Here is a 23,401-nt window from a genome sequence, read left to right on the forward strand (position 1 = left end):
ATCTAAGGGTGTGAATGTGATACAATATGGTGTGTGTGTGTGTATGTGTGTTTCATATATGTAAATATTGTGCAAAAAATATTAAATGCACTTACTTTGAGTATCATGGCTTTTTATAGTTTCTTCCATTTTAGGGAAAGACTATAATAAAGATAAAATTCCTTAGTTATTATATTGTACACAAAATTCACTTTGTTTATAAGCATTCTTTATATGATCAACTTGATCTTTTATGAAAACTACTGTACAATTAATTATTTTTAATGCTTATACTAATATTTGAATTTAGTCACTTCTTTCACTTAACAAATTTCTAAAAATCATTTTAAGTTGTACAAAATTCCTTTTCTTCCTCCCTCCTATTTCCTTCACTAACTCATTCAATGTTTCAAAGAATATAAATTTCTCTTAGGATAATAAAAACTTTTCTTTTAAGAGCTTTCAGAGTTATTTGTGATTTAAGAAAGAGCCTTAAAAAAATTGAAAAGTTCAATGTATAAGAAGACAGATTTCCACAGAAATAAGAAATTATAAGGAAGGAGAAAATGCTTCACAGAAATGGCAGAAGCAAGCTCTTTCTTATAGTATTTTGTCTTGGAGCACCTAGTAGTGGAACAATAGCAGGGACAATGAGTGGTGTGTGAAACTTTCTGTCTCACCATAACTAGTTTGAGGAGATCTGCGGCGTTGCCTCTCTCCTCCTCAGTTCTGGAATCTCTAACTGTCATGTCCTGTAGCTCATCTTCTTTCTTTAGGATATGGTTTATATAATCCTAAATTATCAGAATAAAATGAATCAACATAAATCAGAAATAAGGTAGAGAGAGAGAGACACCAAACTATGCAACATCAACTCGGAATATCACAAAGAGATTAAGAATATATTATATAAATTCACAATAACCAGCCACTACAGTTACTGGGCAAGCAATGTAGAAAGACCTTTCTTTAAAATGTTAGTAAGAAAAGATCTGAAAAGTACAAAAGCAAAGCTTTATGGCCATAGGATATTATAACGACATGTGGCCTCTAACTATATGCTCCACTGTCCCCACCAATAAAAAGGACACAGGTGATTAGATGATCTTCAGAGTCCTTTCCAGGGACAACCTTTATAGTTCTATCTTTGAATTTAAGTTGCTTAGGCATATCTTTGCTTCCAAGAGGAACAAACTTTACTTTCTCCATAAATATTTTATCTTTTCTCACAAATAATTGTCTCCTGTTCTATGTTAGGTACCCGAGACCCATAATCAAAGCACATATGATCCCTGTTCTAAAATTTAACATACTAGAGAGTGAGATGTTACAGATATGCTTATACAACTAATTAAATATTTAAAAATTCTTAGGCCTGCTGAAACTGGTTTGGCTCAGTGGATAGAGCGTTTGTCTGTGGACTGAAGGGTCCCAGGTTTGATTCTGGTCAAGTTCATGTAGATTGGTTGCGGGTACATCCCCATTAGGGGATGTGCAGGAGGCAGCTGGTGGATGTTTATCTCTCATCAATGTTTCTAGCTCTCTATCCCTCTCCCTTCCTCTCTGTAAAAAAAAAAATCAATAAAATATATTTTAAAAAATTCTCAGGCCATTTCCAAAAACCAAAATAGTGTTTTTTCATGGACAAATTTCAGATTAATATGCAATTCTACTTTTTCCAGAGGTCACCAGGCTAGTGTTCCACATATTAGGAAGTGAGGAGTCTATATGACAATCATGTATAAAACTTACTTATCTTCTCCATATCTTTGGGATCTCAATACTTCCTACACCTTATGGGACTTGTTTAGCATTTTATACCTCTCAGTTTCCTCCTCCTGAAGATTGGCACTCATCTATTACATTCATTCAGGTTCCTCGGCAAACCAAGAGGAATGATTGCCCTGTTCCTGATTCTTTTGGGTCAGGTTAGGTTACCTGGATTCCGTTACCTTAAGGGAAATCTGTAGCTTGAGCTTCACCTCATTCTTTATGATCTCGTGCTGGATGAACTGGCGTATCTGTAGCACACTGGGGCTCTTGACTATCGGGGCCGGGGTGCTCACTAGCTGTTTGGCCTCAATGTTCAGGCCCTTCCAAATGTGAGTGCCAAACGGAGGTCCTGGAGTCTTTTTCTATTAACAAAACAAAGCAAAGACAACCACACAAGAAATCAACATTTAAAAAAACTGAGTTCTCATTATTTAGACACTATGCTAGGAACCACTACTAGGGAATACATAGGAAAAAAAAAAAGTAAATAAATATCATTATTCTCAAAAAGTTTCACAAGTATAAGAAAACTTGATAACAAATCTGGGCAAGCTTTCCTCTTTATATGTGTTACTGAGAATCTGCATGTTTTAAAATCCTGTTGCATGATGTCCTGTGGATGGCACCTAGGGGAGTGCCAAGCAGTGCTGTGCCATGGCAACGTGGCTACAGCCTACCTTAGGCCAAATGCATGAGACTATCCTTTGATACCCACAGGTAGCCAGACACTTGGAATAAAGCAATCTTTAACTTTCTGGTTCCATGAATATATTGACTTAATGAGAGAAACCATCTATAGACTTGAGTGAGTGGTCTTTGAGCTCACTCCAGAATAAGCATGAATCTTTGAGGATCTCTTGAGCAGAAATGTCTGCCTTAGAGTGGACTCTCACCTCTATACTATCCTCTGTTTTCAGGAGTGGAGTGGTTTGATGCCCTAAGCCCAGCAGTGTGTCTGATGTGCTTCCTTTTAAATTGCTATTTGGTGTTCACTGCCTTGTCAGTGACGACCAATCAGAGTCTTTTCTGCGTTGGGCAACTCCCACCAGGTGTTTTGCTACAGGAATCGCAGAGGAAGAGACTGAACTGCTTTCTTTCATTTCAGATGTGGCATATTATTTGTCATAATGCAGTGCTTTCAACTTGGATATATAGCCTTAGTGAGCCATTCGGTGTGTCCTTTCATTTTTTTAGATAAGGAAGTAAAGGTCCAGTGTGACTTGTCCCAAATCCCTGATTGGTAGAATCAGGACTAGAATTCAGATCATCTTCATTCACCATGTTGATTATAGCCACCAAATTAAAATATAGGGCTAGGAGCTCATTGTTACCTTAAGTGTTCATTATTTATGCCCCTGCTATTACAAAATTATTCAGGAAAGCAAAAATCATAATTCAAAACATTATCCTCTTCACTTAACACTAGTATCTCTCTCTGATCATCTTATCAATGCCTTCACTGACTTAATAATTTAACACCTGACAATAAGCTGGACATATTATTTAAACAGCTTGCAAGATGAAATGGAAAATCTTGTGATATTCAGGACTTCAAGATTCTTACTCAAGATATTTTCTTTCATTCTTAAAACAAAACAACAACAACAACAACAACAACAACAACAACAAAAAACTTTAGGTGGGGGCTTCTCTACTGTGACCCAATTACAATGTTTATTTTTTTAAACATTATAGTTATACATCCCTGTGAATAATTCTTCACATTTTTCTTATGAACTTAATGTGAATTAATAAGCTAAGAAAAAAAAAGGAGGGTGAAAGACCTAAAATTGTGCATTAAAACTAACAAATTGCATATCAGTAATTCCATGACAGCAAAGCTGCAACATGGGTTCCTCAGAGTAAATATTTTGATATTATGAGAATATGTCCAAGCTTGCAGTGTAGGGTAAAAGAAGTAAAACAGATGAGCTGGTCAGTCTTCATATATAAAATTCCATAAGCCCATTCACAACTTACATAAGAATGAAAATATATGGATATATGGGAGAAGACCTAAGACTCTGGTCCATTTAGGGATGGATATGCAAATGTAGTAACTTTTCAGCCAGAAAAGTTATACCTCTACTGGGGGAAATGTCTCCCAAGTTCTCGACTGAAGATTCGGAGGAACAACTGTGTCGAGCTCTTTCTTCATCAGCCATGGCGATGCTTCACAAAAAGGGCGAAGGACAGTGATGCTGAGGGCACCTTGTTGAAAGAGAGTCATCAGAGGGTTATTTCTCCATCAAAATATTCTGGAGATTTCAATGGGCATTCACTAATTTCAACAACTACTATTTAATAAGTGAGACACAGCGATGATGCTTAAGGGCCTTAAGATCTAAAAAGAAAGGTGGCTTTTGGTCACTGTAGGACCTACAGACTGTACTTAGATAACCTGAAAGTACTCATTGTCTTTCAAAACTCACATCCATGTTCTATCCATCCCACCACTAAACATTTCTGGAGTTCAGCACTCTTCCCTTTCCACTGTCACCTCCGAGCGATCCTATTTGGGATTGTAGCAAGGACTAGCTTTTCTGCCCATATCTAATCTGTGAGTGAACCTCCCAGCAGTCAGGGTGACTGATCACCTTAAGCCATGATTCCAGCTATTTTCCCATTGCTCAGAGGATAAAACTGAGTCTTTAACATTTCTCACCCCTGCCTCACCCTACACCATTGTCCCTTCTGAGCTTCAGGTATTATGACCTTCCCCCCATCTTCTCCAGTGTTTTATGCGTCCTGCTTTGTATTCTGTCTTCCATGATAGCGCTCCCTCCTATCTTAATGAACTCCTACATATCCACCAGCTGATGGTTTCAGTGTCTTCAGGGAAGCCTTCCATGCTCTCATAGCTCACCGTTGTAGCCCTAATAGCCAGTGTTTGGCACATGGTGGGTTATCAAGTAGACGCTAGTTAAATATAATTTGAATTCTTGTTTTCACACAGTTCCACAACACACACACTGTATAACCCGTGAGAGCACCCCGCTATCCACATTCACAAAGAGCATGTGCACTGATACACTGAAAGATCTAACTGCATACAGATGCAGGTATATTCATAAACCAGCACAAAATATATCCTACCAACCAGAGAAAAAATTAAAACACCCACATAAACTTAGACCTAGCACATTAGTTTGGTACACAAATAAAATGCAAGTTTATATCTGTTTAAATACACATATTACATACACTGATGGTTCAAACTTAATGTAATATGTGTCTCTAATCTTTACTCACACACAGACTTTTTTTTTGAAATTGAAAATAATATAAATGTCCAATGAATACATGACAAAAAATATAATATATTTCAAGTTGTCTTTCTAACTCACACATCAAATGTACTTTCTCTTTTTATTCTATTAAATTCATTAAGGTAACACCTTCATAATGACAGAAAATGAACTTACAGGGGATATCTCACTTTTCTTTGTTTGTTTTTTTCCTACCAAGATTAAACAAACACATAATGGGAACCTAGGTACACACATAACATACTTAAACACAGATACAAATCTGCATATGGGTAGGAGAGGGACTCGTCCTCCACAGTTCACATAGGTTGATGCTCAGATAAATCTTGATCTGAGCACAAATAACTGTATATATAGGTTGACACAGCCAGGTCAAAAGTAGAATTGAAAAGTGAGCAAAGGGAAAAAGCAGAGAGATGGCCTGAGCGTGGACTGGCTAGGAAAGGTGAGCGTTTGGGAAGGGACACAGTGAGCTCCAGCCAGGTAGGCTTCCTACCTGGCTGCTCCTGCACCGGCTCTTGAAGAACTACGGTAGTTGGTTCTCCGTATGCCAAGGACAGGTATTCTTCGATGTCACTGTCTCGAAGAAGTTCTACTCCTGATCCATCAGCATAGACAACAAAAAACCTAGTGGAAGAAATAAAAATTGAATCACTTGACATATTCAGTTAAAATGCTCCTTGAACTCCGAATTAAAAATAAAAGTCATTGTATTTTTTTTATTTTATCGTATTACCTGGGGACATGTTCACCAAAGATTTGCAAATGATTCTTATGAAGGTGAGCAGATGATAAACTGTCGTAGCCTTCAGGACTTGCATCTAAATGATCTTCCAAACTGACTTCAGGTACCATAGTTGATACGCTACCATCACACATGACCTAAGGGACAAAGAATATTAGCAATTGAAAGGAAAAAAAAATGGCATAAAGCTTAAATTTCTGCTGATTACACTTGAGAAAATAGATGATTTTTTGTATTCTCAGAAAATCAGGGATTTTTATTTATTTACCAGAGGCCCAGTGCACAAATTCATGCACAGGTGGAGTCCCTCAGCCTGGCCAGCGATCAGGGCCTATCGGGGGGCTGGCTGGCAAGGGGTGGTGCTGTGGGACGTTGGCTGTGGGAGTGCACTGACCACCAGGGAGCAGCTCCTGCATTGAGCATCTGTGTCGCCTGGTGGTCAGTGTGTGTCATAGTGACTGGCTGACCGGTTGTTCTGGTCATTTGGCCATTCCGGTCATAGCTTAGGCTTTTATATATTTCTCACTAAGTACAAATTGCATAAAAGTGAAAACCTAATAGCACATGCTCACTCACAAACCACATCTACACTGTGAAAACAAACTAGAAAAACTAGAAATTCCCTGACGAAGGTGACTAGGAAGACTCCAAACCTTCTCTTCAGAGCATCAGTTCAAGGAACTGGGATTTAAATATGGAGGAAAGACTGGTAATGTGCTACTAGTTATCTTGAAAGATTAAAAGAGTGATAGCATGGAAGAGGTTTATATTCTGTGACTCCACGCACAGAAGTAGATGCATGGATAGAGTACCTAGGGAAACAGATTGAGTATCAATATGAGAGGAAATGTGCTCGCCCTCACTACTGTCTAGATAAGGCCTGGGTTTTTCCAGGAAGCAGTGCCATCCAGGCGGAAAGACCACCATAGAGGATGGCTAAGAAGAGCATCAACACCTAGAAGAAGGCTTGGCCTGATGACACGTGTTCAACCTAGAAGTTCTGGGCTTTCAACTTCAATTTCAATTCATTGTAAACTTAAATTTGTTAGGAGCTTGAACTCATGTTGTGAAGAGCTTTATTTATTTAGTACAAAAAAAAAAAAAAGCTGGATCAGGGCTTGTCTGCATAATAAAACAAAGTTGGGGATTCTGTGGTATTGTCTCAATCTAAAATAACTTTACCATCAACACACAAAATTCCACTCTTGGGTGAGAGGCGAAAAAATAATAAATAAAATAAATGCCTAAAGGAGGGGTTGACAAACCTTCTCCCTGGCCCCCAAGGGCCAGATATTAAATACTTTATAGTTTGTGGGCCATAGAGCCTATGCTGTAACTACTCAATTCTACCCTTCCATGCCCAGGAGCCATGGGCCAGTAAACATGGCTGTGTTCTAGTACAACCTTATAGAGCGACTAGAGGCCCCGTGAACGAATTTGTGAACAGGTGGGGTTCCTCGGCCTGGCCAGAGGTAGAGGCTGATCAGAACCGTCTCACCCAGTCCCGAATGGGGCTAATTGGGGCCAGCCAGCTGGGGAGAGACTGTGGGAGGTTGGCTATGGAAGAGCACTGACCACCAGGGGGCAGCTCCTGCATTGAGCATCTGCCCCCTGGTGGTCAGTGCACATCAATGCACATCATAGTAACTGGTGGACCAGTCTTAAAGGTCACTTAGGCATATATATATATATATATATATATATATATAATGAAATTTGCATTTCCTGTCATTTCTATGTGTCAACAAACACTATTCTCTTTTTGATGTTTTCCCAACCACTAAAAAATATAAACATGATTTTTAGCTCATACAAACAAATGGCCAGGGTTTGCCAATGCCTGGCCTAGAGGCAAGAGGGTAATTGTGGTTTTGGGAGACAGAGAAACAGAAGGTAGAGTTCTGTACGAGTAGGTAAACTCCCCTCCAGGTACCCCCCTCCCTATCTTCATCCCCACAGAATCCTCACTGACTGAAATGCTCACAGTGGATTCTCTGCCTTTTAAAATGCCTGCTGTCCATGCCTTTGCTCTTACTTTACTCTGGACACAAACCAGTCACTCTCACACCATCCCTTTTTGTTGCATTGTTTATAGATGTTTAGTTTTACCCACTGTTTCATCCACTCTGTTCTAATTAATTACTTGGGTCTAGCATTTTATACCATCCCAATAGCTGGGCTTTCTATCCCCTATGCAAGCACATTTGATAATCAGAGATACTGACATTCACTACCGCTTGCCCAAAGTATTGACAGGTAGTTGATAACTCACCCTGAAGCTGCTAAGGTAAAAAGCTACATGGAGGCTCTCTCATATGTAATATCTAAAAGCAAAGCCACAGCCTCTCTTTCCAAACTAATGATACATTTTACCTGAAAGGTGTTACCCTCCGGGTCCAGGACCTGACAGATAACCTCTGAGGTGTGCTTCATGACGTACATGCTAGCTCTCAGCTGCTCACGGTTTTGGAAAGGATGGTATATATCACTGCTCGACTCATGGCAATAGATAGCCGAACAATCCCTATTGATATAGAGACAGCCTGTGTTTGGAGGTAACACCTAGAAGGGTATCAGAAAGAGAGAAATTATTCAAAATTTCTTAACCAAATTGAGGACTTTGGAGAATAATTTTAGGACAAAAATGATTCACAGATCTCTGCCACAAACTGTATTCCCAGGAAGAAAATCCAAGAGAGGACTTAAGAATTGGGAAGGACTACCTGATCAGAAGGTACACTGAAAAATTAGCATCTAACTTGGGAGTCCTCATATTTCATCTAGCTACTTCACTATTTCTTTCAAGTAATTGATGCACCTTATTTCAGATGTTTAATATAAAACAATAAAAACATTTTACTGAAGCAGAAACATGTGGTCCCATTCAAACTGATGAACCCTTTATAATCTTGGGCAGGAGACATCTCCAAGAGGGTCCACATGGCAGGCATGCTCACTGCCCTGGAGCAGTGGGCTTTCTTAGTTGAATGGACTTTTACCTTTGGCACTCCTTTTTGCCCTTCCATTCCCCCCCCCCTCCCAGAACCTACCTGGTATGTTCCCTGTGGCTTTGCAATAACAGATGTCCCATCCCCAAAGGTGGTGCAACATCTACTGTCCTCGCAGTTGGTGATGACAGTGGCATAGTGTGAACTTTCTATCCGCATGCACTTCACCTGCCTGGTGACAGTCTGAAGACCACCATCTGTGGGCAAATGTATGGTAAGCAGAGCTGAGAGCATGCGCACATAGGGAAACAAGCTACCTGCTGATTTTGCTCCTGTCTCCCTGCTGCCTGGACCGGAAGTTGAGACTGAGTGCTGAGAGCTCACTCCGCAAAGCAGGAATGCCTAGGCCCCTCCCTGGCAATGTAGAGCAATGCTCCCAGAGGAACTTTTCTGACCTAGTGTGGTGTGCCATTTAATTCCCACTACTCCTTTTACTTTGAAAAGTTGAAAACATCAAGAAAAGCATAACTACTCAATCAACATTTGCACTTGTTAATATTCTTCTATATTTGCTTCAACATTGTTAATATGTACATAAGAATGTATTCTCAGTTTATTCCCTTCTCTTGCAATCCATTTGTTTACTTTTAGATAAATATGTGTACCAAAATCAATGTATAATATTTTTCATGCTTTAAATTGGCAAGTGATATATATATATATATATATATATATATATATATATATATATATATATTACTCTGTATCATACTGCAACTGCTTTTCTTACTTAGCCTTGTTTTGAGAACTTTAGCCATCTTGATATACATATATGTGTGTACATGTATATTGTGTGTGCACTTCTTTCCTTTCAGCTGCTATATGGTATTCCTTTGTAAGTATATGCCACATGTTATTTTTCTGTTATGCTGTTGATGGACATTCATGCTTTCCAATATTTTAATATTATACTCAGCGTTGTAAATAGCACTCTGCACCTATTTCCTTGTATAAATGCATAGAATGTTTTTCTATATTTACCCAGGAGTGAAGTTAGTGCATCCTATGATAGATACCTTTTCAATTTCCTAGATATTTTTAATTGCCCTCCCAAGTGACTCTTAGTTATTACTCTGTCTAGTGGGACATAAAGGCTCCGCTTCTCTCATACTTGCCAATTTTATTGCACTTAATTTGGCAATGAAGAATTTAATGCATGAAACAAATAAACTCTGGGATTAAAGAAAAGAAAGTCGGGGGATAACTTTTCTCTAAAAATCTTGTTCAGATGTAGGTTAGAAAGGCTGGGAGGGGTTTGGAGTCTTTGAACAGGTGCCAGCTGCTTAGCAGCTGCAGCTGGCCTTTCTGGGAGACAGGTATGGGTCGGAATTGAACGGGGGCCTCGCTGAGTTCACTATTTATTCAAATTTGATTCCTTAAAGAGCTAAGAAATCAAGTCTGAAAGCTACTGTCAGGACAGTTGAGTCATGATTATTAACCTTTAGTTGTCACCAAAGCAGACTATAAGTTTTTGGAGATGAAAATGGAACAGCCACTATTACTACCCATGCTCACGAGAGCTGCTATCCATCTGCCTATCAAATTCTGGAGACTTACAAAATTGTCACGCACTTGGAAAAAATAAAAGCATACTTATTTCTTGATTACCCAAAGGAACCTGCTCTTCATAAACTTGGTAAAAGGTTGTGATTCTGGTCCCATCGGCGTGGTCCACTATCCGAGTGCCATCCTGCTTCTCCACGATGACTGTCTTGTCCTCCCGAGTGGTCATAACCTGGACACACAAAGGCAAGCATCTCGTTTGGTCAGTGGCCAATCCCAAGGGCGCTCATTTTCACACCCTGGGGAATACCATCAATGCCTGGTGATGTATTTATAAGTGGAAGCTTTTTCTTATCTATTTACAACAAACCTGGAAGGCAGGATGTGCTCCCAACCAAGGTACATGCTCTTGACTGGAATCGAACCTGGGACCTTTCAGTCCGCAGGCCTACGCTCTATCCACTGAGCCAAACCAGTTTCGGCTTGAATTTTTTAATGTGAGTATTTCCTTAAATATATTAAATTCTTTGAAATAAAGGATCATGAACAAATTCCTTCTACTCACATAGGTGCACACAAAAGTAAGAATAAGGCATAGGCCCTTATTTCTATGAGGTAAGGCATATACACAAATGCATTCAACATAAGGAAATATATGACATTATTAATCATATGTTTTAAGAGTGGTATAGAAAATTCATGACCTGTCTCCATTTCAAAAATTAGTGTTATATGATGTTCTATGCTGGTCAAATAAATGGCAAAATGCTTTTAGATTTGGGGAGAAAGATCCACCTTCCATCCATCCACCCATCCACCTATATACCCTACTACCCACCAACCCACCCACTATTAGCTACTCAAAAAATTGTTATTGAAAATTTACTATTTGCCAGGCATTGTTTCAAAATTCTCACGATGTAGGCAATTTTGCAATATAAACAGTTTGCCATACCGTGCCAGTGACAGGATCTGTGGCCTGAAAGGATAAAAATGGGGCCAAGTCTGCTATTTTTTCTGATCCTTTGGTGCCAATCCGGTTCCCTTCAGGTGTGGTTGTAAACCAGGTGCCCACATGAGTCTCTATAGGAGTCACGATGTGAACCGTTTCTGTGGGAGGCTCATGGATTTCACTCTTGTGTAACACTGAGGACTGATTTTTGTGACCTTTTCCTGCAGAAGTTTAAGTAAAATCAAACACAACAATATTACTATAATATCAATGATATGAATCATTCATTTTTTGGTTCAGTAAAAAAAAACATTATGGCACAGAAATTCTAAGTATTATTTGTCAATTATATTATTTCTCAAATTATAAAAATATAAGGTCATAAATATCTTAATCTTGGTACTTGAACTTTGGCTGGATTCTTGTCACCTTCCTCCAAATACACATGTGCATATACACAACTCACTCTCTATGACATCATACTTATTCTGGCCAATTTCTGTACACTTTGAGTCTTGTTTATAGTTTATATCTCCTGGATCACGCTTTTCAATTTCAAACTTGTGTGGGCAGTTTCTAAGATGAATGGAGCAGGATCCTGAGCGAAATGCAGAGGAAAGACTTCGAATGTGCCAGGGGTCAGTCCTTTCATGACAGGTTTAGGAAGTGCTGGTAAAATACAACACCTAATCATGGATGTATCTAAGAAAGCAACCCAATTTAAAAATGGGCAAGATGTATCAATAGACACCTCACCAAAGGCAATATATGGTTAGTAAATAAACATATCACTAGGGATTAAAATTAAAACAACAATGAAATATCACTACACACCAATTAGAATGGATAAAATCCAAAACAAAACAAAACAAACAAACAAAAAAAACTGACACCACCAAATGCTGACAAGAATGTGGGCAACAGGAGCTCTCAATCATTGTTGGTGGGGATGCAAAAATGATATAGCCACTTTGGAAGACAGTCTGGCAGTTTCTTAAAAAGCTCAACATATACAGAATATGCTCCTAGATATTTATTTAAATGACTGAAAACATCTTACCTATATAATAAAAAGCTAATCTGCAAATTGTCCCCTTGACCAGGAGTTTGACCAGAGGGAGGGGCAGGCTGGCCAACCGCCCTCGGCCCCTCCCCCTGGCAAGCCCCATCCCCGATCAGCACCTCAACTCAGATCAGAGCAGGCTGGCTGGACCCCACCCATGCATGAATTCATACACCGGGCCTCTAGTGTTCATATAAAAGCCTGCATGCAAATGTGTGAAAGCAGCTTCATCCCAATTGCCAAAACCCTGGACATCACCAATCCAGGGTAGGGCAAAAGGAGGTTTATGGCTGTGAGCATGTGAAACACAGAGTTTATTCTTATGACATTAACTTACTAATTACTGAATTATTTTTCGTATGAACAACCATGAACTTACTTTTGTGTCACCCTAGATATCCATCAAAACATGAATGGATAAAAAAAAAAATTCTGCACATTTATATAATAGACTCTTATTCTGTTAATTAAAACAAATGAACTATCAAGCCATGAAAAACCCAGAGGGAACCTTAAATGTATGTGTCTAACTGAAATAAGCCAATCTGAAAAGGTTACATACTATAGGATTCCAACTATATGACCTAGAAAATGTAAAACTACAGGGACAATGAAAGGTGGTTGTGAGGGATGGTTCAGGGTGGAGGAGAAGAGAAGAATGAGGAAGTGCAGCAGAGGGGATGTTCAGGGTGACGAAACTTGCTGTGTGCCCTCTAATGGTGGATTCATGGCCTTATTCCTCTGTGAAACCTCACAGAACGGTACAACACAAAAAGTGAACTTCACTGTAAACTAAGGACCTGAGTTCATAATAATGTATCGATACTGCCTCATCAATTGTAACAAATATACTATACTTTCAAGACCTTAAAAATAGAGAACATTGTGAGGCAGGAAGAGAGGAAGTATATGGGAACTCCTTGTACTGTGCTTTCTGCTCACTTTTCTCTCACTTTAACTTAAAGTTAAAATTTCCCTAAAAACACATTAGTTAAAAAAAAAAAAAAAGACAAGTGAATGCATTGTCCTAGATCAGTGGTCCGCAAACTCATTAGTCAACAGAGCCAAATACCAACAGTACAACGATTGAAATTTCTTTGGAGAGCCAAATTTTTTAAACTTAAACTTCTTCTAATGCCACTTCTTCAAAACAGACTCGCCCAGACCATGGTATTTTTGTGGAAGAGCCACACTCAAGGGTCCAAAGAGCCGCAAGTGGCTTGAGAGCCGCAGTTTGCCGACCATGGCCCCAGATGGAAGGGCTGTGAGGAAACCTGGAGTACACCTGCTGGAGGCAGAAGCCTTTTGGAACCAGGTGGGCAGTTAGAGAAGAGGTTACACAGACCACCTGTACGCCAAGTCCTCAAGTCAACAATAGAGGGAGCCCTTGAGCTGGGAAGTTTGAAAGCCATGGGGAGCCTTCAAGTTCCCTTCTACCAGGGGCTTTCTGCTACCACCAAAGGAAACTCTGCTTCACTAAAGTTTGAGTTACTGAAAAAAGAATTCACTTGGCTTCCAACCAAGATTACAGGGCACTATGATGAGATGTGTGAAACTGACAAAAAAAAGACTAAGTAAATCTTGGTCTCAGATCAGGGGTTAGCTGTTCAGATGCAAATCCCAGCTCTACCACTTACTAGCTAAGAGACCTCAAGGAAGTTATTTCTCTGTGTCTCGTGTCTCAGTTTCCTCATCTGTAAATTGGGATTATTAAAATATGTACTTCATAAGGTTGATATGAGAATTAGCTGATTTAATACAGGGTAGGGCATAGGAAGGTTTACAGTTGTGAGAATGCAAAACAAAGTTTACTATTATATTATTACTAGAGGCCTGTTTCACAAAGATTAGTGCAATAGGCCTTCCTTCCCCTGGCTGCTGGAACTGGTTTTCCTCCAGCACATGGGACCCAGGCCTTCATCCCGGCCGCAGTAGAGAGGCCAAGTCTGGAGGCTAGGCTTCTCTGCTCCAGCCTCAGCAAGGCTTGGCTTCTCTGCTCTGGCCGCAAAGGAGAAGCTAAGCCTCTTCAGTCTTCAGTCTTTAGTCTTCACCCAGGCTGGAGTCTTCAGTCTTTGCTCCGTGCCTGTACATGCAAATTAACCCGCCATCTTTGTTGGGTTAATTTGCATACCCACTCCTGATTGGCTGGTGGGGATTGTGGAGGTATGGCCAATTTGCATCTTTCTCTTTTATTAGTGTAGGTTTATTAATTATTGTATTATTATTTTTAAATTATTGTATTATTTTCCATACAAACAACTGTAACCTGCTTTTGCTCCATCCTGTATTTTAAAATCTATTAAAACCACTATGAAGGCTTTGGTTATTACCTTTCTTTGTGATGACAATCTCTGATGGTCCTGTTTCTGACTTTTGCTGAGAAATCACGTCGAACAAGTCTCCACTGTGAGGGGTTACTGACATTTCAATAGGAGGACAAACAGGCCCTGAATCGGGACTACTGCTTACAGCGCCATCTGCAAAAAGAATCTGAAGGAAAAGCATAAATCCAGCATTCTCAGAAGCAAGGAAGAGTCTGGTTAACAATTAACAGTGTGTGTGAAGCTGAAATAGGTTAAAATGAATCCTCAGAAATGCTATTTGCAGACTTCCAGACTCAGCATAACAAAACATCTGGCAGAAGGGTCGATTTGGAACTCAGAGTCTACAGGTTAATAACCAGCACAAACATATTACTTTGCTTTTCATTACCTTCTCTGCTATTTGTTTTCTTTCCATTTCCTGTCTTTTATTAGATTGACTTTTTAAAATTGTTTTCCCCTTATTCACCCTTCCCCTATGTAATTGGGAAATTATCCAGTTTCAATTTTTCTGACTACATTTAAAACTTTATCACATATTAAAATGCTTAGATCCTATCAGTATCGATAGTATACATTATATCCAGAGGCACTATTGATACATACTCTATCCAGTACCAGTATTGATAGCCTCCCAAACAACAGAACAAGAACTGACAGTGTTGCTAATAAGAAGTCCATCTTAATTCTTTTAGATATAACTGGTTTCCTCAGGAAGCTTTTGGGATTGTCTACCTATGCAGTCCTAAATTTATACTATGGCATCTACCTAATAAAAGAGTAACATGCTAATTGACCATACCTCGCGACACCCACCAGCCAATCAGGAGTATGTAAATTGACCCAACAAAGATGGTGGGTTGATTTGCATATGTAGGCTCTGAGTGGCCAGGGGCAGGGCGGGACACCATGGCGATGACACAGGAGTTCCACACCACCTCAGCCACTCTGGGCCACTGGGCAGTGTGGGAAGGTGTAAAGGTGGCTCCGGGCTGGAGCAGAAAGGTGGCTCAGGCCAGAGAGAAGGCGGTGCCAGCAGCCCGGGGAAGTAAGGTCCATTCTTGCATGAATCTTCATGCATCAGGCTTTTAGTATTTAAATAATCTTTGAATTGGTACTTGGTAGTCCTCTTTAATATGAAGTATTTTTTTAAGCTCTAGGAAATTTTACTATATTGTTTTTCATTATTTTCTCCTTCTGGAAATTTTATCATATAGATTCATTTGGAATGTCTTTTAACTTTTCTATTCTTCATAATCCAGCCTCCCCCTTCCATCTTTCACAATTGTTATTTTTCATACGTAAGAACTCTATTTTTTCCATAGCAATTTTTAACAACTTTTAATGTATTGACTTTTGGGGGCTGGAGAAGAGAGAGAGAGAGAGAGAGAGAGAGAGAGAGAGAGAGAGAGAGAGAGAGGGAGGGAGGGAGGGAGGGAGGGAGGGAGGGAGGGAGGGAGGGAGGGAGGGAGGGAGAGAGAGAGAGAGAGAGAGAGAGAGAGAGAGAGAGAGAGAGAAATGATTTTGGGGTACATGGCCATATTTTTCACTGAGAACCCCTTTCCCTTCTTGGTGCCATATCTGGTCAAAGGACGCTCTTTCCTGGGGAGGGATGGAGCAGGGCACATGGCTTTCTGGTCTCACCCTCCAGGTAGCAGTGAGTTACCTGGGGCACTGCCCTGGGTTCTGAGCTCAGAGCTCCATTTGTGAAATATCTGTATTAAAATTCCCATTTAAAAAAAATTCAGTGGTTTTGTTTATAATATGTTTTAAACTTTGCATTTGTTTCTCCATCATTTGAATTCCATCTGACTTGAATTTTTTAGGAATTCTCTAAGCCTTCTGATCCACTGATGACACACTGTGTTGTTCTCCAGTACAGTTATGAACTTGCTATTTAAAAGTATTTTTTTCTAGTATTTTAAGGTGCTTTAAGAGGGAGAGAAGATAAACACTGGGTTCAGTTTACAATCTTGAATCATATGTAGAATGATACGTTTATTTGTATCCTGTATGGCACAGATAGTGTGTTTTCTCCTTTTTATTTGTCATTTTCAAGTGTCATTCCATTTTCAAATGAATTGTTCCTCTTCTAGGTCACAGTACTGCTCCTTATCCATAGCCTGTTTGTATTTTACTTTCAGCAGAAAAGAGTACTTTATCTCCCGTCCTCTTACCTGTGTGGATCCATCCAGCATGTGCTTGATCACCGTGCCTTGCTTGGTGATAACCCTCGATGCCTCCTGCTCCTCTGGGGGCAGCACCGATTTATAGAAGTCATAGTGCTTCATCCTCTGGGGGTAGCTCTGTCGGACTATGATGTCCCAAGTGGGCTCCTCATCCGGAACATATTTATCTTAAAGAAAAAAAGAAGCCTACTGTGAACTGGACAATGCTGTGTGGCTTGGACTTTTTCTCCTTGCTTAGTTTTTAATTTTTATTCTTTTGCCGATATATAAGTAATAGGGCAGTTGCCATATATGACAGAGGCCCAGAGTACTGGTTCTTTGCTGCCTTTGTCAAATGTATTAAGTTTCATCTACTCTCACTGAATTAATAGGTACCTTCTCCACGTATAAGTCATTCTCTCTAATGAAGTCCAGGACATCTAAGGGCAAAATTAGGAAAGAAGTAAAAGAATGCTGCCTTAGATGTCACTTTTCTGTCACCTGAGAGTAAACTCTGGATGCCCACAATGCTTCCCTACAGCCTCCTGGTTGCTTGGAGCCCCAGGAGAAATCACTCCTGTGACCTTCTCTCCCTATGTGCAAGGCTGACCCTGATGAAGGTATTGCTACTTTGTTTATGTTTTAGTGTCATTTTTGAGGGCGTGGCAGTCAATTAGCATATTTCCTCCTTATTGGTTGTGGGTTCCACCATCTCTGTAAGAGTGTGATGGTCAATTAGCATATTCCCTCTTTATTAGATAGGATTGTATTTATTATATCATTATCAACATGTATGTATAATAGGCAGGAGAATACACAATTTCAGTGGTGATTTAACTGTCTTCTCTATGACTTTTTGCCCCCTTGCCTCCCTGCCTCACCCAGTTAGTGCTCACCTGTTAACTCTTTCCCAATGAAGGTCACCAGGAGGCCATTAGGGCAAGACACATTTAGGTTTGGGAAGGTGGGAACAAAAACAGGCTCTTGTAAAACAGGTTCTGGTTCTACTTCTTCCTGTAAATAATTTTGCATGTGAATAATTGCTCATACTTTTATAAATTAGTTATTGATTTATTATGACTAAGCAAAAACTTGCTGACTGCTTAAGATAAGACTTGCCCAAGACTAGAGGGTCTTGCAAGGATAATGAATCTCCACTCTTTATGCAACTTACAACCTGCTTGTAGAATGGCACACAGATATGTGAAACAGTTAAATAGTACTCAAATTGTTGATACATCTTTTCTCAGAAAAGGGAGTTTACGGCTCAGTTGGTTTGCTCAGTGGATAGAGCATCAGTCTGCAGACTGAAGGGAACTGGATTAGATTCCAATCAAGGGCAAATGCCCTGGTTGTGGGTTTGATCCTCAGTAGGGGGAGTGCTGAAGACAGCCAATTAGTGGTTCTCATCACTGATACTTTTCTCTCTCTCTCCCTCTCTCGTCCTCTCTGAAATATATATATATATATATATTAAGGGAGTTTTCAATATGCTAATAATTAGGAAAAAAGTCATGGAAGAGCCGGGGCCTGAATTAGATTTTGAAAGAGGCCTCTGTTTGCATATTGTAGGTGTAAGGGCAGACCAACCTCCCTGATACATTTTTTTGTGCAATTCCTAGTTTTAATTCTGGAGACATTATGCTATCAGGATATGCATCCTTATTTTTCTATAATGAGCACTTGCTTTTGTATTAAATAAAAATAAGTGAAAATAATAGATAATTAAAAAACTATTTATAAATTAATGAGGGTTTGGTTGTGTCTATTTAAAAATACTCAGTAATTTTATGCCAACTATGCCTGAACACCTTACTTGGTTATGTGTGCTCTGGAATGAAAGTTATTCTGGAGCACACATCCAATCCCTAATGATAATAATTTCTGTCTTTCCACTTGGCTTTCTTTTCTTAGTCACTAAAATCATTCCACTGACCTCCCATTGCTGGATCTTCAGTTTATTCTAACTAGTCTTTTATTATTTATTACAAACAATGGAAAGACTTGAGGAGCAAATGAATCGTCATAGTGAAATTGCAGTGGTGTGTAGAATATTATAATCTCACCTCAGAGAAGGAAATTCCATAAGACTTCTCCCTTATCATCTGACCAGACAGGGCACCAAGAAAGGAAAGGGGTTCTCAGTGATAAATATGGCCATGTACCCAACAATCAACTTTGGAGCAAAAGATTCTCTCTCTCTCTCTCTCTCCTCTCCCTCATCCCCCCAATCAATCAATAAATTAAAAGTTACTATGGGAAAAATTCAAGAATTCTTAGATATTAAAAATAGCAATTGTGAAAGATGGGGGAATCATGAAAGACAGGAAAGTTTAAATACATTGATGTAATTCATGATTTTTAAAGAGCTGACATTGAGGAAGAAATATGCTTTAGAATCCATGGCAAGGTCCATTCACCTTTTTTTCTTCTTCTTTTGGGCGCTCCTCTTCTTTAATAGATTCTTTGGGTTTTTCTTTGGCTTTTGTTTTTCCTTTCCCTTTGGCTTGAGGAACTGGCACTATGACAGGAATTACTGTTGGAAGAAGTGCTGATGGGATATTCAATATTGCTTCCAAGCCAGGGTCCTTTTCCTCTATACGAAGAAACAAGGAAATCAGACATTCATATTACATATGTTTATTAAATAAAATTTACATCTCATTTATTTATACAAGTTGGCAACAATTTTTACCTTGCTGAATATAACTTATTAGTTGGACAGATTTCAGGCATAATGTAGTTGATTTGAAAATCAGGATTATAGATGAAATATTTGAGGTACTTAATACAGTGATATATTTGATGGAGTCATTGTTTCACATGTTCTTGCCTTCCCATCTACATTTTAAAGGCATGTTGATAGAGCAGTAACCATCTCTTCATTTAATTGAGACATATTTATTGAGAGACTCTCAATACAAAATATGTGGAGTAGTGATAAATAAAAAATATATAAAAGAACTTACGAAGCCAAAATAGTCAAAATAATATGTGCACTCAAATACCTTTAATACAAGGTCATATTAAATAGTAACATGATAAGGGACACAAACAAGGACATTCAGGAAAGACAATTTCTAGCTGAAATGGTAAAAGACTTCTCATAGCAGATTGGTCTTATTTGGGTTTTTAAAAATTGTCAGAATTCTAAAAGGAGAGCTGATCTGAGGAGAAGCTGTGCCGGGAGCCTCTAGCACTCCTCACATGTTGAAGTTGGTTGGTCCTCCTCTGGGTTCCGGGCTGACACTCCCACCTGGATCTCCTTTTCTTTCTCTGGTCAGTTTTGTTTTTAGTCTCCTTTCCTGATTCTTCCTCTTTTATCAATCTGTTAAATGCTGCTAGTCTCAGAGTGTTTCCCCTTATCCTTATGCAACAGATGCTCTCAACTCTGCCTGTCCATGATAATTACTCATGAAGCAAAACAAAAACAGCAAATGCTCAGATCCCCACCTTGACCTAATGGGTCAGACTCTCTGGCAATGAGGCCCAGGCATCTATATCTGTGAAACATCACCTGTGGTTGTAATGCTCGCCAGGGCTGAGTTTCTTCATGATTGCCCTTTCAGGACCGGGGCTCTAACTGCCATCTATGTACTTGCTAATGACTCCAAAATTTACTTCTGGAGAACTGGCCTTTCTTTTCTCAGCCCCAGATCCTTATTTCCAACTACTTATTAGATATCTCCCCCTGGTGGTGATAGTGGACACATTTCAAACTCAATAAGTCTGTCCTCTCCCAAGCTGGGCACCCCTCTCAATGCCACGACTAACCACACACCCTATTCCCAAGTTAGACATCCAGATCATTCACATTTTCTCTTTTTGATTCACCCTATACATCCAGACAGTCACCAAGCCCTCAGAAATTTCTCTCCAATCTTAGCACCTTAGCTCAGAGTCTCATTTTCTTGTATTTAATTATTGCAATAATTTCCTAACTGGCATCCAGCACCTCCAATACCACCATGTCAGTTCACTTTCCAAAATGTCACTAAAATTATGCTCCTAAAATGAAATCTGATTGTATAACTTCCTGTCCCTTACTTAGAGACCTACTCATCCCAGGCATGCAATGTTCACTTTCCTCCACTCCAGTCACACTCAGCTTCTCACTGTTCTGTAAAGATGCCATGCCTTCACACACTGAGTGTTTACATAAATGGCTCTAACTGCCTGGGACTCCCTTTCCTTGTTGCTTTGTCTGGATAATCCCCCCTTCTCTCTGAAGTCCCATCTCAGATGCTTTACCTTCTGGCTGAAGTATTTTGTAACTGTTCCCAGTACTATGTTTATGCATAATTTCTAGCACTGGCTCAGTTATTTCTCTATGTTTTCTTTTCCCATTAGGCAAGTAATTCTTTGAGTAATGGTATCATGGTTTCATTCATCTTAGTGGCTATGTCAGCAAGTTGCCTGGCTTATTAGAAGTAGAGTAGGCATATAATCAAGCGAATGGCATCCAGTTACAGGCAGCTGGAAACTCCTCCTTCTCATTCTCATCTAGTTACTCTTTCAGTAAATACTGATGGAATTCCTAGTACTATGGACCATAAATTGGGAGGCCAATGACGAGTGATACTACAAGGAACTAATGGGAAGTTCAGAAGAAGAAACCTCTGGGTACAAGGTTGTGTGTTAAGCCTGTGATGGGAAGTACAGACACTGTGGGAACCCAGGGGAGAGGTTATCTAACACACATGCCTTCATTCTACTTACACTTTTGCTCTACTGCATAGTTTGCTTTTCCATAAAGTTGTCGTGCCTTTATACTACAGAGTTTGTACATACGATTCCTGGCACCTAGAATTCCCTGCCTTTGATTCTTTGCCTAGAATTCTCACTCATGTCTAAAACCCCAGTTCACATGCTACTGCTGCCTGATCTGTGCAGCATTTCTCTGAGCAAATAACCTGTATGCTGAGACCTGAAGTGTAGAAGGAAGTTTAATTGTTGAAAGCGGTGGTGTATGTAGCAGGAGAATGTGCTGTGAGCAAGTGGCACAGCATGAGATGTATGTTATAGATTTTAAAAAAAGCACAGTTTACAGATAAGAGAAAGCATAGTTCATTCAAGAAACTAACAGGCACAAAAGGAACAGGGTAGCCAAGATGGGAAAATAACTAAATATCCATTAACAGAAGACTGGATAAATAAAATGTGGCATATACATATGACTCAGTGTTTATAAAGAAAAAAATTCTACAATATGTGGCATCATGATTGAGGGCATTAAACCAGACACAGAAAAACAAATACTGCATGAGGGATGGAAAACAGTTAAACTCCATCAGAGCGGAACGGTGGTAGCCAGAGGCTGTGGGGAGAAGTAAATGGGAGTTACTCATTAATGGGCATAAAGGTTCAGTTAGGTGAGATGAGCAGGCTCTGAAGAACTGAATATATCCAGTTAAGGGGAATAATTGAATAGAAAATTTGCATAGCGATTAGCAAGTAAAAGCTCTAAAATATTAGCTACTATATGTGTCCTTAAGGAACTTATAATATATATATTTTAAAACTAATGCATTTAACTTTTTAAATACACAGTAAGCAAAATATTACTTATTATCCATACTATAAACATTTCCAAATGCTGTATTTATCACCTGAAATTAGCAACATTTGTTTTAAATGGAATAATTATATATTAACTTAAAGATTAAATTAAGAATAAGAAAACCAGGAAACAACAACAACATAGTCGATAGAGAGTAGAATGTAAACTAATGATAACCTATGTTTAAAGTGGATAGGATTTTTTAGTGACTGTGTGATAATGAAGCTTAATACATAATATTAGGGACTAAATGACTTCTCCAACTGCCAGTTTAAAAACAAACCAAATACAAAATTAAAAGACAATCCCCCCAACAAAACAAAAATACTAACAATGTAATGGGCTCTCTAACTCACTAGATTATTACAATATTTGGCACAATACAAGGCCCTGAATTATAATCATCCACGGGAATGTGTGTCTGCAGAAACGGAAGTCCATAGTAAGGCAGATCCTTAAATCACCATGATCTACACAGTTTTAAGGCAATATAGCATAGGGATTATCTTTTTATTTTCTAAAACTTAAAAAAAAAATCTGTTGTGGTTAGATCCCTGTAAATTCATGGGAACCCACAATATTTTCTAATTAGTTACTGGCAAAGCAACATATTATTTTGTGGTTTGTAAGGAAATAACTTCCAGTTGGAAAATTTGTTTATTAAAAGTGGAATAAAGAAATCCTTCAAGATATCCAGTGAATGGCTCCTTTAAGCCTAATGTTCTGAAGCACACTGAATAGTTCCATAATTGCAGGATTCATAGAAATATTATTCTGTAGAAAATCAAGAGGATTCCTTGGCAAACCATGCTTTCTTTGGCACTAAATAATGAACTTATTTTCATGGGCTAGTTAACAAAGATAATTGGAATATATATGTGTGTATATATGATCTTATATATCTATCCTATCTAATAAAAGAATAATATGCAAATTGACCATCACTCCAACACACAAGATGGCTGTTCCCATGTGAACCCAAGATGGCCAGCACAAGATGGCCAGCAGGGGAGGGCAGTTGGGAGGAACCAGACCTGTAAGGGAGGGAAGTTGGGGGCGA

At 39.1% G+C, this 23,401-nt stretch overlaps 2 protein-coding genes across 2 annotated transcripts in view; both read right to left on the reverse strand.

The window, feature by feature from the left end:
- The window catches only part of LOC311612826 (protein S100-A12-like), a 266,221-nt gene that overhangs the window by 60,760 nt on the left and 182,060 nt on the right, over positions 1-23,401 (reverse strand). The window lies entirely within an intron of this gene.
- The window catches only part of SPAG17 (sperm associated antigen 17), a gene marked incomplete at its 5' end in the record, with an annotated part of 126,495 nt that overhangs the window by 16,104 nt on the left and 86,990 nt on the right, over positions 1-23,401 (reverse strand). The window contains 14 exons of the mRNA XM_084866518.1: positions 96-141; positions 660-773; positions 1,932-2,114; positions 3,836-3,963; positions 5,518-5,648; positions 5,758-5,903; positions 8,140-8,328; positions 8,817-8,971; positions 10,383-10,509; positions 11,233-11,450; positions 14,623-14,782; positions 16,791-16,969; positions 17,678-17,795; positions 19,202-19,377. Coding sequence (XP_084722644.1) covers positions 96-141; positions 660-773; positions 1,932-2,114; positions 3,836-3,963; positions 5,518-5,648; positions 5,758-5,903; positions 8,140-8,328; positions 8,817-8,971; positions 10,383-10,509; positions 11,233-11,450; positions 14,623-14,782; positions 16,791-16,969; positions 17,678-17,795; positions 19,202-19,377 — 2,070 coding nt within the window. The remainder of the gene's footprint in view (positions 1-95; positions 142-659; positions 774-1,931; positions 2,115-3,835; positions 3,964-5,517; positions 5,649-5,757; positions 5,904-8,139; positions 8,329-8,816; positions 8,972-10,382; positions 10,510-11,232; positions 11,451-14,622; positions 14,783-16,790; positions 16,970-17,677; positions 17,796-19,201; positions 19,378-23,401) is intronic.

Source organism: Pipistrellus hanaki (assembly GCF_964339955.1).
Source record: "Pipistrellus hanaki genome assembly, chromosome: 18".
Classification (NCBI taxonomy): Eukaryota; Metazoa; Chordata; class Mammalia; order Chiroptera; family Vespertilionidae; genus Pipistrellus; species Pipistrellus hanaki.